This window comes from Cynoglossus semilaevis, chromosome 1 (genome assembly GCF_000523025.1).
Source record: "Cynoglossus semilaevis isolate Cse_v1.0 chromosome 1, Cse_v1.0, whole genome shotgun sequence".
Lineage (NCBI taxonomy): Eukaryota > Metazoa > Chordata > Actinopteri > Pleuronectiformes > Cynoglossidae > Cynoglossus > Cynoglossus semilaevis.
In genome coordinates this window covers 3,993,579-4,006,247 of record NC_024307.1, presented here as the reverse complement: position 1 = coordinate 4,006,247, position 12,669 = coordinate 3,993,579, and the positions used below count along the sequence as shown (strand labels likewise).

Genomic DNA, 12,669 nt, shown 5'->3' with positions numbered 1-12,669 from the left:
TTTTGGTGCGTACCACTGAGCCACAGGTGATCCCACGATGACAGGGGGAGAGAACTCCGAGCGCTCACTCCTGATCTGATTTCACTGTAAAGTGTATTGATTCATGATAGGGACGCATGCTGCAATTACTGCACGGCCCCTGGATGCTACTGTCAAGAAGGGAGGTCTGTCTGCTTGTAGGAGAGTAAGTGAAATGAATTAGCAGGTAAAGAGGAGAAACGGTGATAAAGTGGCCCACGGGGAACTGTTATGGAAATGAGGGAGGAACCGAGAGGAGAACGGAGGACGAGCGGACGCAGAACAAACGGGCGAATCTGTGTCAACTACAACGGTCGTTAGGCTGAACACATCACTGGGACGAGACCGAGATGTTTTTTGACTGAATATTTTACATAAATGTATTCTGCCTTCGGTGCACACGTGTTGTAGTCATATTATACACAGAGGTACTACAATTCATGGAAATGATGCCGTATCCCAATTTTAAAAGTTGTGAGGGTGAATTTAGCTTCTACTCTGTCGTTGTTGATGATCCAGAAGTACGAGTACCGGAGCAGTACTCGTACTTCTTCCTTTACTTCCTTCTTCTCTGCTGGTCCTCAAAATATAGAAATATATAAATATTTGTCAATCATTTTGGGAAATTAATCAGATTACAACGTCTTACGCACATGGTGCAGGGCGGAGAAACGACATCTACCCAATAAAGAAGAGGAACCACATGCATGGCGCCTCCAAGGGGCAGTCTATGGCAACACATCTACTGTAAACGACACGAGAATTTTTTCCCAGTGTGGATCAAATTAAATTCCACAGCCAATCCGTTTACCCTTTGTCCTAACAGACACAACACAGGTTGTTATTTGAACTCACTGCTGGGAAAAGGTTTTTGTTTCACCAAAGCATCTTTGAGCTTTAAATACCATCTTAACAACAGTGTCCACAGGGGCTCCACCTACAGGTCAAATTCTGTAAGACCAGCCTCTCCAGAGCATGACAGTAAATAAGTCTGCGACTGACCAGGTGATTAATATCGTTAAGGACAACGACTTCGGCAAAGTTTTGAAAGCACTTCTCAACATAACGATTAAATTCCACCAACACGTTTTTGTTCATTTTTCGAAAAACTGTGACAAAGGAAAAATGTATGATGTAAGAAATGGTAAAACACACTTACCTGTTCTTTGTCTTTCTGATTCAGCAATATGTAGCGTTTGATTAATCGCGATTAATCGTGAGTAAGTGAGTAGGTAATACTGTAAACTCTTAATCACGATAAATCGTGATTCAACCCAAACTACCCTGAATTAATCCGATTTATTTTCTTTATTTGACAGCCAATATAAATTGACGTTGTATATATATAAAAAAACATATCTTGACTTGAATTCATTGCAGCTTTAATGAAGCGTTTTTAAAACATCCGCTGACCTTAACGGAGCGGTGCGTCTTATACGAGGGCGGGGCTTATTCCCATGAAATACAATGAATTATTCAGTGCACACACCTTGTGGTTGCGTCCGTGCTTGTAGAGAAGCGATATGATGGACTTGATGTGTCCTTTCTGGATAATGTTAAGGGCCTCCGGGCTCTCGATTAGGATGCAGTGCAGGACTTCCAGGATGCCTGCACAGCAGCAAATTCATCAGTTAGTTAAAACCCTCCGAGGACAGAGGAGGACACTCTCAGACATCCCAGACATCATTTGCTGCTTTCTCCTTGTTATGCCGTGGAGAGGACGACAAGAGGACGTACCTGAGGAGGACTCCAGTCGCTCCAACTTGCTCACCAGCCAGTCCAGGTTGTTGGAAAACTGCGTGCAGTTGTTCCTGTTCCCTCGGATTAAAGCGGCTGCAGGACAGAGAGGAAATGCCCGAGGTGGACTAATTGAATTCTCGAGAGTTAGAACAGCTTATTTTGAATTGGAAGTTTTCCAAATGGCAACAAAGAGAGAAACGGCACAAAAACAAAAATAAATATATAAAAACCACACACCTGGGAGGATAAACACACCCATACATGCTCTGCAGCACAAAAGACAGGGTCAACAAACACAGACAGACACTGAGGGAAGCAGGGAGGCACATCCTACATTCACTTAGTTTGGTGCCAGAGCAGGTGTGTGGGGGGGAGGGAGGGAGTGGGGAGACGTGGATGGAAGTCTAATGGGAACGGCGGCGAGGGGGGGGGCAGTGAAATAAAATGTGAATGAAAACGTGAAGGACACACACTCTTTGATAGCAGCAGGGCCGTCGCTCCACAAAACAAAAGATTGGGATTTATATGAGGACTGTCCAGATAATCACCCTCTAAATTGGGACACATCCCGAACCTCCGCAGGAAAAGGCGTTTACTGCCCCGCGGCTCGGACAGGCTTTTACTGTCACGGCCGCTGAAGGACACGTTCAAGTGTGTTTATCTACAGCGGGTAGCAGGAATTTAAAAGACATTTTGCAGAGATGTCCTGATGTGACAGAGCATATGCCAGAAGAGCAAGAGGTTAAAGACTTTGGAGATGGAGGACGGAGGACGGAGGATGGAGGACACCGGGCAGGGAGGAAGCTACAGCACAGAGACAGTGATGAAAAGCTAAATCGAGCCCAAAAAGCCATCTGGCCAATTGGGATACACAGGTACCTGTGTGTGTATGAATGTGTGTGTGTGTGTCTCTGATGTAGAATTGATTTGTGGGGCAGACGCCGTAGAACAGGCCTGGGCAAACTAAGGCCCGGGGGCCAGATGTGGCCCGTTCAGCTTTTTAATCCGGCCCTCCAAACTTTTCCAAATTATATATATATATATATATTTATATTATTATCATTATACTTCTGCCTTTTCCTGGTCGGTTCTATAGTGTTAGCGGTTAGCACGCCTGCCTCGGAAGCAGATAGTCCACATGCCTGCTGGGGGCAGCATGTTAACAGCATCTGATGCTAACACAAGAATTTCCCAAATATATAGTTCCAATTTTTTTTTCCTGCAATACCCACGTTTCCCCAGTAGATGGCGCAGAAAATGATAAAAAGCAATTTAGCATTTTAGCCTTTGGGCATGACTTTTACATGTCATTTATCTTAGTTCACACAAACGCTCCTGACCCGCCTCCCCCCGTACAATTTTAGGACAATAGCGTCACGCGAGTCAAAAAGTTAACCCACGCCTGTCGTAGAATCAACTCAAATATATTACACTGGAGGTTACATGTGACCCACTCTATGGGCCAAGTGAATTTATGTGGAGGTGTGACATTAACGATGTGTGCACATATGTCGTATTTGTCACGAGTGATGTCTGAAAAACCCAAAAAGAAAAAAAATCAAAAAATCAATCCAGGCAGAATAAACTGCTCCAATCGCAGCTCTTTCTTGGAAATGACGAATCTCTTTTCTGTGATTGATTACAGTGGAACAGCTTGAGTGTGTGTGTGTGTGTGTGTGTGTGTTCTACATGCTTCTCACCCAACAGCTCATACAGCAGATTCAGAATGTCCTTCCAGGCTCCTCCAGCCTCAGACCCGGCACACTCGCCAAAGTGGGCTGCACTGTTGTACACGTTCAGACGGTCGATGCAGTTGGACACCAGAGTCAGCATGCCCTTGGAAATGAACGGGGATTCAACTTCAGATCATAACTTATTCATAAGCATAAATATTATAAGGCGACTACTATGGAATATGAGCATTTCAAACATACGTACTGTACCTTTAACACTAATGGATGATAGTGTTATATTACTGAAATGTCCTAAATGCTGCCTCTAGAGCTATCTTACCTTCCCTACTACATGGCTGTGTCTTAGTGAGATATGCTATGATAAACTCAAGGCTTTAAAATGTATAAAAATTGCTGGAAAATGACTGTCCTATTCTATTTAAGATTTAAAAAGTCATCAGGTGAAGGCGCTTCAATTTACAGCTGAACTGGAAACAGGTCAGGTAGAGACCGACTCTATCTGTCGGAGGGACAGAATTCTTCTGGATAAACACCTTGGGGGCCGAACAGTCAAATAAAATGAAACAGGAATCACACCTTTGTCTAGCATTACTATTTGAAGTTTTTTTTTGGAATCTACTTGGGGCCCTGATTGACAGTCCAGCGGGCTGGAATTGGCCCACAAGCCACAGGTTGATAATTACTGGTATAAAGTATAAAAGCATGTACCAAAAACTAACACTTTGTTATTAAAACCGAAGGATGTGACCTTTCACCTGTCTCTCTCATAACCTTTAGGAGGTTTATCCATCCATCCTTTCATCCATCCATCCATCCATCCATTCATCCATCCATCCATCCATCCATTCATCCATCCATCCATCCATCCATTCATCCATCCATCCATCCATCCATTCATCCATCCATCCATCCATCCATTCATCCATCCATCCATCCATCCATTCATCCATCCATCCATCCATCCATTCATCCATCCATCCATCCATCCATCCATCCATCTATCATCCTTCATCCATCCCTCCATCCATCTGTATATCCACCCATCTATCCATCCATCCATCATCCATCCATCCACCTCTCTCTCGCTCTCTCTCTTTTTCTTTCTGTCTCTCTACCTTCCCATCAGTATCCAGCCGTACATCCATCCATCCATCCATCCATCCATCTCTACATTTACAGGAACACCGTGTGTTGCTCTATGCTCTGTGGTGACAGGTGGCGCCACAGCGATGCTGCCTGTAAGAATTACTAAGGGTTAGGATGGTGAACCCGGCGGCGCCCTCTCTCTGCAGGGCAGCTGATACGTTGTAATTGATGAAAGCAATTTAGGTCCTGGAGTGGTAGCAGAACTGGTGCCAGACGGTGGACAACGTACAGCACCAAAAACTGCTGACGTCTTCAAAGCTTCTAAAATAGAACAGCACTGAAACCAACCAAGAAAAAAAAAAACAACCCAATGAATTTCACCGTGCTCTGCAGCTGCACTGCTCACGGCCAACTTTCTCTTCACTTTTTTTTTTTTTTGTATTAAAACTACCTTAAAAACAGCCATTTACAGTGGGTGCAGTGAAGTTCTGCTGCTGTGCAGAACAGCTCGTTCTTTCATGAACCATTACTGGTCTGCGTGGCTGACACTCACTTCCTGTTTGAACAGGTTCTGTCTGTTCTTCAGCGAGCGCAGCTTGATCTGCCTCTCCTCGTGCTCCAGCTCGGCATCGGGGACCTGGAAATAGGTGATGAGGTCATTGAGGGTTTGGAGCACCTCCTCGATGGGCAGGGCGACCAGGGTTCTGTTCTTAACGCCCAGACAGTCCAGGTCTCTGTGGGGGGGCGGGGGGGGGGGGAACAGATGAATTAATGTTACAAAATCTCACACAACACTCAGCTCTGATGCTGTGGAGTTGTCAATAAACCAGTGGTTCTCAACCTTGGCGTCGCAACCCAACGCTGGGTCGCCTGACATGTTTAGTAATGGATAAAAAAAAAAACTGATAGAAATATTAGTAATTATTTTTATTTTTCAAACTATGCTAAGAAACACCACAAACAATGTTCAACAACTGAATTATTTCTTCTTCATGAATATAAATCTAGTTGAAATTATTCGTCCTGCAATGGGGAAATTTTCTTTCCAACTAACACAGGCTGCCACAGGAGGCGCCATTAAGGGTAAGTGCTTCTTCTGGGAATCGAACCCAGAACTCTCGAGTCTCTGCTTGCAAGGTAGGCATGCTAACCACCACTACGAAACCACAAAATGCAGATTGAAAAAGAAAAAGTCTCTGGGATCTCCAGAAATTTGTGATGTGAAAATGGGAAGACAAGTCAAAGAAAGGTTGGGAACTGGGGATATCCGATAATACAGTTGGCAGCAATATTATCGGCTAATATTAGCATCATTATGTATCGGTAGGAATTGTCATCGGTTTTTCATCCGATAATGAAAACCCGACGGCAATGTCTAGGTTTCGCCCAGATGATGTGACCTAAAAATAGTTTTGAAGTTTTGTCGTTAACCTCAACAGGTACATATATCGGTATCGGTTGATATCGGAATCGGAATCGGAAATTAAGCGTTTGGGCAATATCGGCAAAAAGTTCATATCGAACATTCCCTAATGAGACCCGCTGTAATAAGTTTGGGTCAGATGCATGTGGTCTACTCTCCAAGTGAAAAGTTGGAGTGAGGCTGCGATGACTAACACCGATGTTCATCCATCCTGAAACGCTGATTTCTAATGGTCTGCTAAAAATAGCCTCTGTTGTAAGCGTGGGAGACAGGGGAGGGGAACAGGGGGTGGTGGTGGGGGTAACGTATGTGTCATAGCCCGAAGTGGAAACAGATAGACTCTCACATGCTTCAGACATGAGAGCCACTGAGCGTAGCCCCGAGCGCAGCAGGATGATGTTGTTGTTGTTACAAATTAGCATACAGGAAGCATCTGCGCTGCTGTGCCAAGACTTTCTTGAGTTGACGGCCAGCTGTGTGCTGCTCTGATGTCACCGTAATGTTTGTCGTTTAGGGAAAGCATGAGTGTACCACTGAATGAGCCGTCTGGGGCTCTGGCACCCCCACTCTGTCACAACTCACAGACGACTGAGCTCACGATCTGGGAAGAGATTTACTCCTAATTTTCTGGTCTGTCTCAAGTCAGAAATGTGTTTATAGAATAGATATAACAGGATAACAGGGTGTCTATATTCAATCTGACACCTAGGGGGCACTAGAGCGGTTTGACCAACGATGGGACATTTGTCCTATGACTCATTATCAAAAAGGCTCCCTGGAAAATTTCTGGAATTTTTTGTCATGTAAAAATGTGGCGTCCGTTACAACACACCTGATAAATCTTTTGAACAGTAGGGTGGTGTTGCGGATAATGCGAGCGGCGCGCGACTCTTCATGCTGACAGCGCTGCAGGGTCAGTCCGTCATCCATGTGACCTTCAGAGTGTAGACACGCCTGGAGACAAAAGGACGGGGAGAAGGAGAACGTGACATCATGTCAGGGAGGCGCAAAGAAGGACACACACACATCCTGGTCGTCCTCCACCGCTAACTCAGGCGCTGACACGGAGACAGACACACATTTAGCACCTGCACCTGTATCACTGTGAATGTACAAAGGTCGTCAAACCAGACGCTTACGGCCGAGGCCGGGAGAGATATCGATATTGTAAAAAAAAAAAAAAACTGTTGTTACATATATACGTATATATGTATATATGTATGTGTATATGTATGTGCATATTTATGTATATATGTATGTGTATATGGATATATACATATATGTATATGTATATATGTATGTATACATATATGTATGTATATACCTTGATATGCATATATACATATGTGTATGTGTATATCTATATATCTATGTATACATGTATATACGTTTATATACAGTACATATATACATATATGTGTGTGTGTTGAGCATTGATTGACTTAATTTTGCATTAAAATGACAAAACATGGGTCACAACTTCACACCTCCTCTCCCCCTCCCTGTGGCCCCTCCCCCCACACACCCTTCACTCTCACTCTCACCCATTGCCGTCTCTCTTTATATCTGTACACTTGTTGAATCACATTTGTCTTTAAGCTAGTTTTCAATGGTAATTTATAGTTTGTTTTTTGTACGATAGATATATGGATGGATAATAGCTATATACCACTTTAACTTGAAGAAAAAATGATACGATACGACACGATACGATATGATATGCTATGATACCATACAGTACGATACTGTACGATATGATACGATCTGTTATGATACGATACAATACGATAAGATAAGATACGATACGATACGATACGATACGATACGATACGATGCGATACGATACAATAAGATACGATACGATATGATGCGATGCGATACGATACGATACAACATGATGGTGAGTTTATTTACACCTCTATCGTCTCTCAGTTAAGGAGAGATAGAAGTTTAGACAAAAAAAGCTAAATTCAAGTGACGAAGAACTAATAAGATCTACACCTGACTGGTTGAAAGGTAACACAGGTGAATACCAGGGTTATGTATAAGAGTATAAAAGTATAATTATGTACAATAATGATTTACAAATCTGAATTTTTAAAAATGTATTTCTAAAAACAAACCAGTGATTTTGACTCAGGAAAACTTCTTGTCTGAGTAAAAATCTATTTATCACAGTACAGGTGTTTTGGTCTTGTGTTTGAGACAAAAGACACGTGGTGGTTTCTCACTCACTCGTCTCTTGAGGGGACCCAGACGGGCTGATTTGACATCAGGTGCCTGATAGGAGAGCCAGAGTCCCGTGGCCACGTGCGTGATGAAGCAGAGCGAGTCTCCATATTTGATCTCGGCCACCCCCATGCCCTCGATGTCCCGCTTGGGACTTTGTTCCAGCTTCTCCTGCGGGGGCAGAAAGAACACATCAAAGCTGTCAGTGTGAAATGAGAACGCTGTGATGAAACAACTCTGCACATACGTCCAGAACATGGACGTGAGGCGGAACATTATAAATTACCCAGTTCCAATATACATGCCTTACATCAGGGGTGTCAAACTCATTTTGGTTCAGGGGCCACATACGGCCCGGATTAGTTGTAGAAGTGGGTCGCACCAGACTAATCAAAACATAGTGATCTATAAATAACAATAAGTCCATCCCCCCCCCCCCCCCCCCCCCCCGCCGAGTTAGGTCTCCCACTCCTTCAAAAACCCTGCTGGCAGTGAAGGATCAAGTCGAGAGGAGAGTGGAAGCAAAACACATGCGAGGCTGGGCCTGGGTCTCAGATGACAGCAGCTCTCTACTGTAGAGCCCTGTTATGTGGAATAGGGTGTTGGTTTAATGCCCTTCGCCTCACTCACCCCACCCTCGAGCAAAGGATTTTTTTTTGGAAATGAGTAACACAAATGAAATCATACAGAAGCAAAAATACAGCTGTCATAAAAAAACGGACAAATATTTTTTATATAGTAGTTAGTCTTTTCTTAGAAAACACTATAATATTTACAGTCCAAGGATGGTGAGCAGTTTGTGATGGAAGGTTGGAGCCAAAGCCAGTGTAAAACACATGTGTCAAACTCGTGGTTCATGGGCCAAATTTGGCACACCAAGTCACTTTGTATGGCCCGGCAGAGTTTCTTAATGCGTTAAATTTTTTAATTTTTTTATTACACAGTCATGAAGAAAATTTATGACTTACATAATTAATAATAATTACAAAAACATTTATTGGAGTAGTCACATCTATACAGTCTTTCAATGGGAACTGTATTGTTGATGTGCCCCCCTCTGGTGAGAATGAGTTTGACCCTCCCCTGGTGTAAAGCCTTAGTTGCATCGAGTGGTCACAGCTTGTGACAGGTCACCTTGAGGAATCAAACAAACACATCCCTGTGTGTTAGTGATTTGTTTTTGTTTTTTTTTTCTTGCCTTGGACGCCCTGAAGCAGAAGGCTGTGGCCAGGGTGTCCGACCGCTCCCGATCCTGCAGCACCAAACCTCTGTCCTCGGTCAGCGCCAGGTAGTGCCCGGTGGTCAGGTGCCTCAGACGGAACGGCTGGCCCCAGCGGATGTGGCTGCCGCTCCAGCTGCCCAAGGTCGAGACGAAGGACGACGATTTGGTAAGTGGTGGAAAACAGTGGGTATTAATCAAAGTGAAAATCGTACGTTACTTTATCCTAAGATGGAACATGTTCTAGATGTTAAAACTGTATTGACCAAAAAAAAGATGCATTCTTTAGAGGCGGTCTGGAGTGAACAACAAGGAACAGAGACACAGCGGAAAAACAAGATAAAGAGTCCACAGAGCGAGACAGAGAGAGAGAGAGAGAGAGATAGGTGGGTAGAACTGGAGAAAATAGAGGGGAAAGATTGGCCACAGAGCAGCTTTAAATCAAAGATACTGGAGACAGAGAGAGAAAGAGAGAGGGAGAAATGGAGAGACTAGAAAGTAAAGATTGGCCACAAAGAGAAAATGAGAAAAAAGAGAACGATGGAGAGTGAAAAATATGAGATAAAACAAAGAGAGGAAAAAAAAATGAGGAAAAAAGAGAACGATGGAGAGTGAAAAATATGAGATAAAACAAAGAGAGGAGAGCAGTGAACGGGTCACATGACACACAGCCCAACCTGATTCTGAGTGGCTCCAGCCTCCATAAGGACCTGGCCTTGGCACCGGCTTTACCCGTCTCGTAGTTGACTAGCCTGGGGACGCCAGAGGAGCACAAGTGGGTGGTTTGTCTGAGGATGCGTTCAGTGTCTACCCACCGCTGATAATGTCAAGGTCAATCATTTTGGTCGGCGGAGGAACAACACGTGTCAGCGAGTGTTGTTCGCAGGGAAACGGTTGAACCCAGGAGCACACACACACACACGCACACACACACACACACACAATCACAGGCCGACCCTACTGGGCACGCTCCAGAACAACATCCCTCAAAGAGAGACATGCGTGCCCTGATAGCTCTCAGCAACACTGTTTATCAGTGATAAGGGTGACTGGGTCTAAAGATAAAAGAAGTCACTCATCATCCCCCCCCCCCCACCCCCCGCTGACAGCTTAGAGTACGTCTGGCTCATTAAAATGGAAGACCTCGGAAAACCACACGGCTGCTGCAGGATGGGAAGGTCAACGGGGAGAAAAAAAAAAAAAAAAAAGTCAAAGCCACAAATGAATGCTCCGCTATCACATGTGCCAAGCAGGTTTCTAAAAATAGAATTTGTCAGCGCACGTGCGTGTGCGTGCGTGCGTGTGTGTGTTGCCAGCCTGACCCAGTTCATCCCCGTGACATTTTCTTTGGACAAACACAAGACATGGACACAGCGCCTGCTAGTGTTTAAAGACTGGGGAGGAAAATAAATAAATGCGATGCTATTAAAAGAGCGAAAAACAATAATATGTGGACATCATTATTTAACCTGTCAAATGACAAAAAAAAAAGCTGAAAAATCATGACATAAGTGAAACGTTCCGGGAGGTTCTTCAATTAAAAGGTAACTGGTACTATGAGGAGCATCAACCATATATTTTTTTTAAATATATTTTTTACAAAACACCATCAAAACATTCATCAACCGGGCTGGATTGATCCCCCTGGAGGGTTGGTTTTGGTCCACGGGCCGTATGTTTGGCACCCTTGCTTTACATTGACCTTGAAAAGGTGGCTAACAGGCTAATAGACAATCATTGGCCAAAACTAGAATTTTATGTGTTCAATGCCAAATCGCTGCTTATGTTTACAAAAAAAGGGGGTCAGGGTAAAAAAGCTGTCTTCCTATTAAATAATAAAAAAAAAAAAATAAGGGGGTCAACTTAAGGTCTTCCTATTAAAAAAAAAACCTATAACTTCCCAGCCTGGGATCAATTAAGTATATCTTTCTATCTAAACGTGTCTCGCAGTTTTTTATTCTCAGGGTGAAACGGGTCAGAAAGGACTGTGTAGAAAATAATCTAAAAAATGCTATGCTGACCCCCAATACAGGGAATAGTCAAAATTATGGTTCATGCTGACCCCCGATACAGGGAATAGTCAAAATTATGGTTCGCAACTTTTTGTCAAAACTTCTGAAAGTGTTTTCTTAACTTTTCTCCACCAGTTTTACTTTATATTACACTTGTATTCTTCACTGTTGTCAAACGTGGTGATCACTAACTGAGAGGGCACTGATGCTACATGCTAATGCTACACGCTACACGCAGTTCTAAGGTTTGCTTAACGCTTGTTTTGTCTCTTACCTTTGTTGCTCTTCGCTCTGATCTGATCCTGGGATGGTCAGAACCTCATCATGGCCGTGGAACAGACGCATCACATGACCACCCAGCAGGTAGCCTATCAAAATGGAGGACATACAGTAGACAATCATGTGTCTTGACTTCCTGTCGCAATCTAAAAATGATTTTAATCCCAAAATGATCAAACTAAAGATTCAAAAATGGATTAATTGAAAAAAAAAATTTAATAATTTTTACAAATTTTACTAATTGCACTGAGAATTTGTCTGTTCCGATGAGTTGCATTGGACATCCTGCAGTAAAAATGTGTTTCAAATTTTGGTAATAATTACTGGAAATAATCTTCATATTATTGTTTTTAAAAAAAATATGGGTTTTTTTCTGTGCTGTTTTTGTTTTCTCTTTGTTTTACAGTATATCTCTACCTTCCTCTATGTTGCTGCCAGAACAGATGGGATGAACGTTCCACAGCGTTTGCATGAAGGAAGCATCAACCTGGATATTGCCGTTAGATATGGATAAATGCTGCAACGGCGAGAAGAAAGATTTCATGTTAGACGCATTGGGGAGAAGAGACTTAAAAAGTGAAAAAGAAAACACACTGATGTCGACGACAAGAACTCCATGTCGTCATTAGGAAGTTACCATAAAGATTTAACCAGTTTATTATTTTGTAGTCAAATAATCTTAATCTTACAAGGTATCGCTCTGAAGACACGCTGACGAGGATGAGGTCGTCGCCAATGCGAACTTTCTCTCCTTCCGACCTCTGTTTGGAGGCAGGATGAATCGTCCACCAGCAGGCCTCTCCTAATGGGACACACCAACACATGTAGTACAGTACAGTACAGTACAGTACAGCACATCTATACACACATATATAATATTGATTTAATATAAGGGTAAACTGAAAATCTGAAAATAACGTCGTCATGCTGAAGTTACAGCTGTAACCTGAGGTGCGTTCAGGTGCCATC

General features: G+C 43.2%; 1 protein-coding gene across 1 annotated transcript in view; it reads right to left on the bottom strand.

Moving 5' to 3' along the window:
• LOC103389101 (ryanodine receptor 3-like) overlaps positions 1 to 12,669 on the bottom strand; it is a 78,035-nt gene that overhangs the window by 36,963 nt on the left and 28,403 nt on the right. Inside the window, 12 exon segments of the mRNA XM_025059321.1 lie at positions 830 to 837; positions 1,457 to 1,626; positions 1,756 to 1,851; positions 3,459 to 3,594; positions 5,092 to 5,272; positions 6,794 to 6,915; positions 8,197 to 8,361; positions 9,389 to 9,545; positions 10,087 to 10,161; positions 11,696 to 11,789; positions 12,118 to 12,217; positions 12,390 to 12,502. Coding sequence (XP_024915089.1) covers positions 830 to 837; positions 1,457 to 1,626; positions 1,756 to 1,851; positions 3,459 to 3,594; positions 5,092 to 5,272; positions 6,794 to 6,915; positions 8,197 to 8,361; positions 9,389 to 9,545; positions 10,087 to 10,161; positions 11,696 to 11,789; positions 12,118 to 12,217; positions 12,390 to 12,502 — 1,417 coding nt within the window.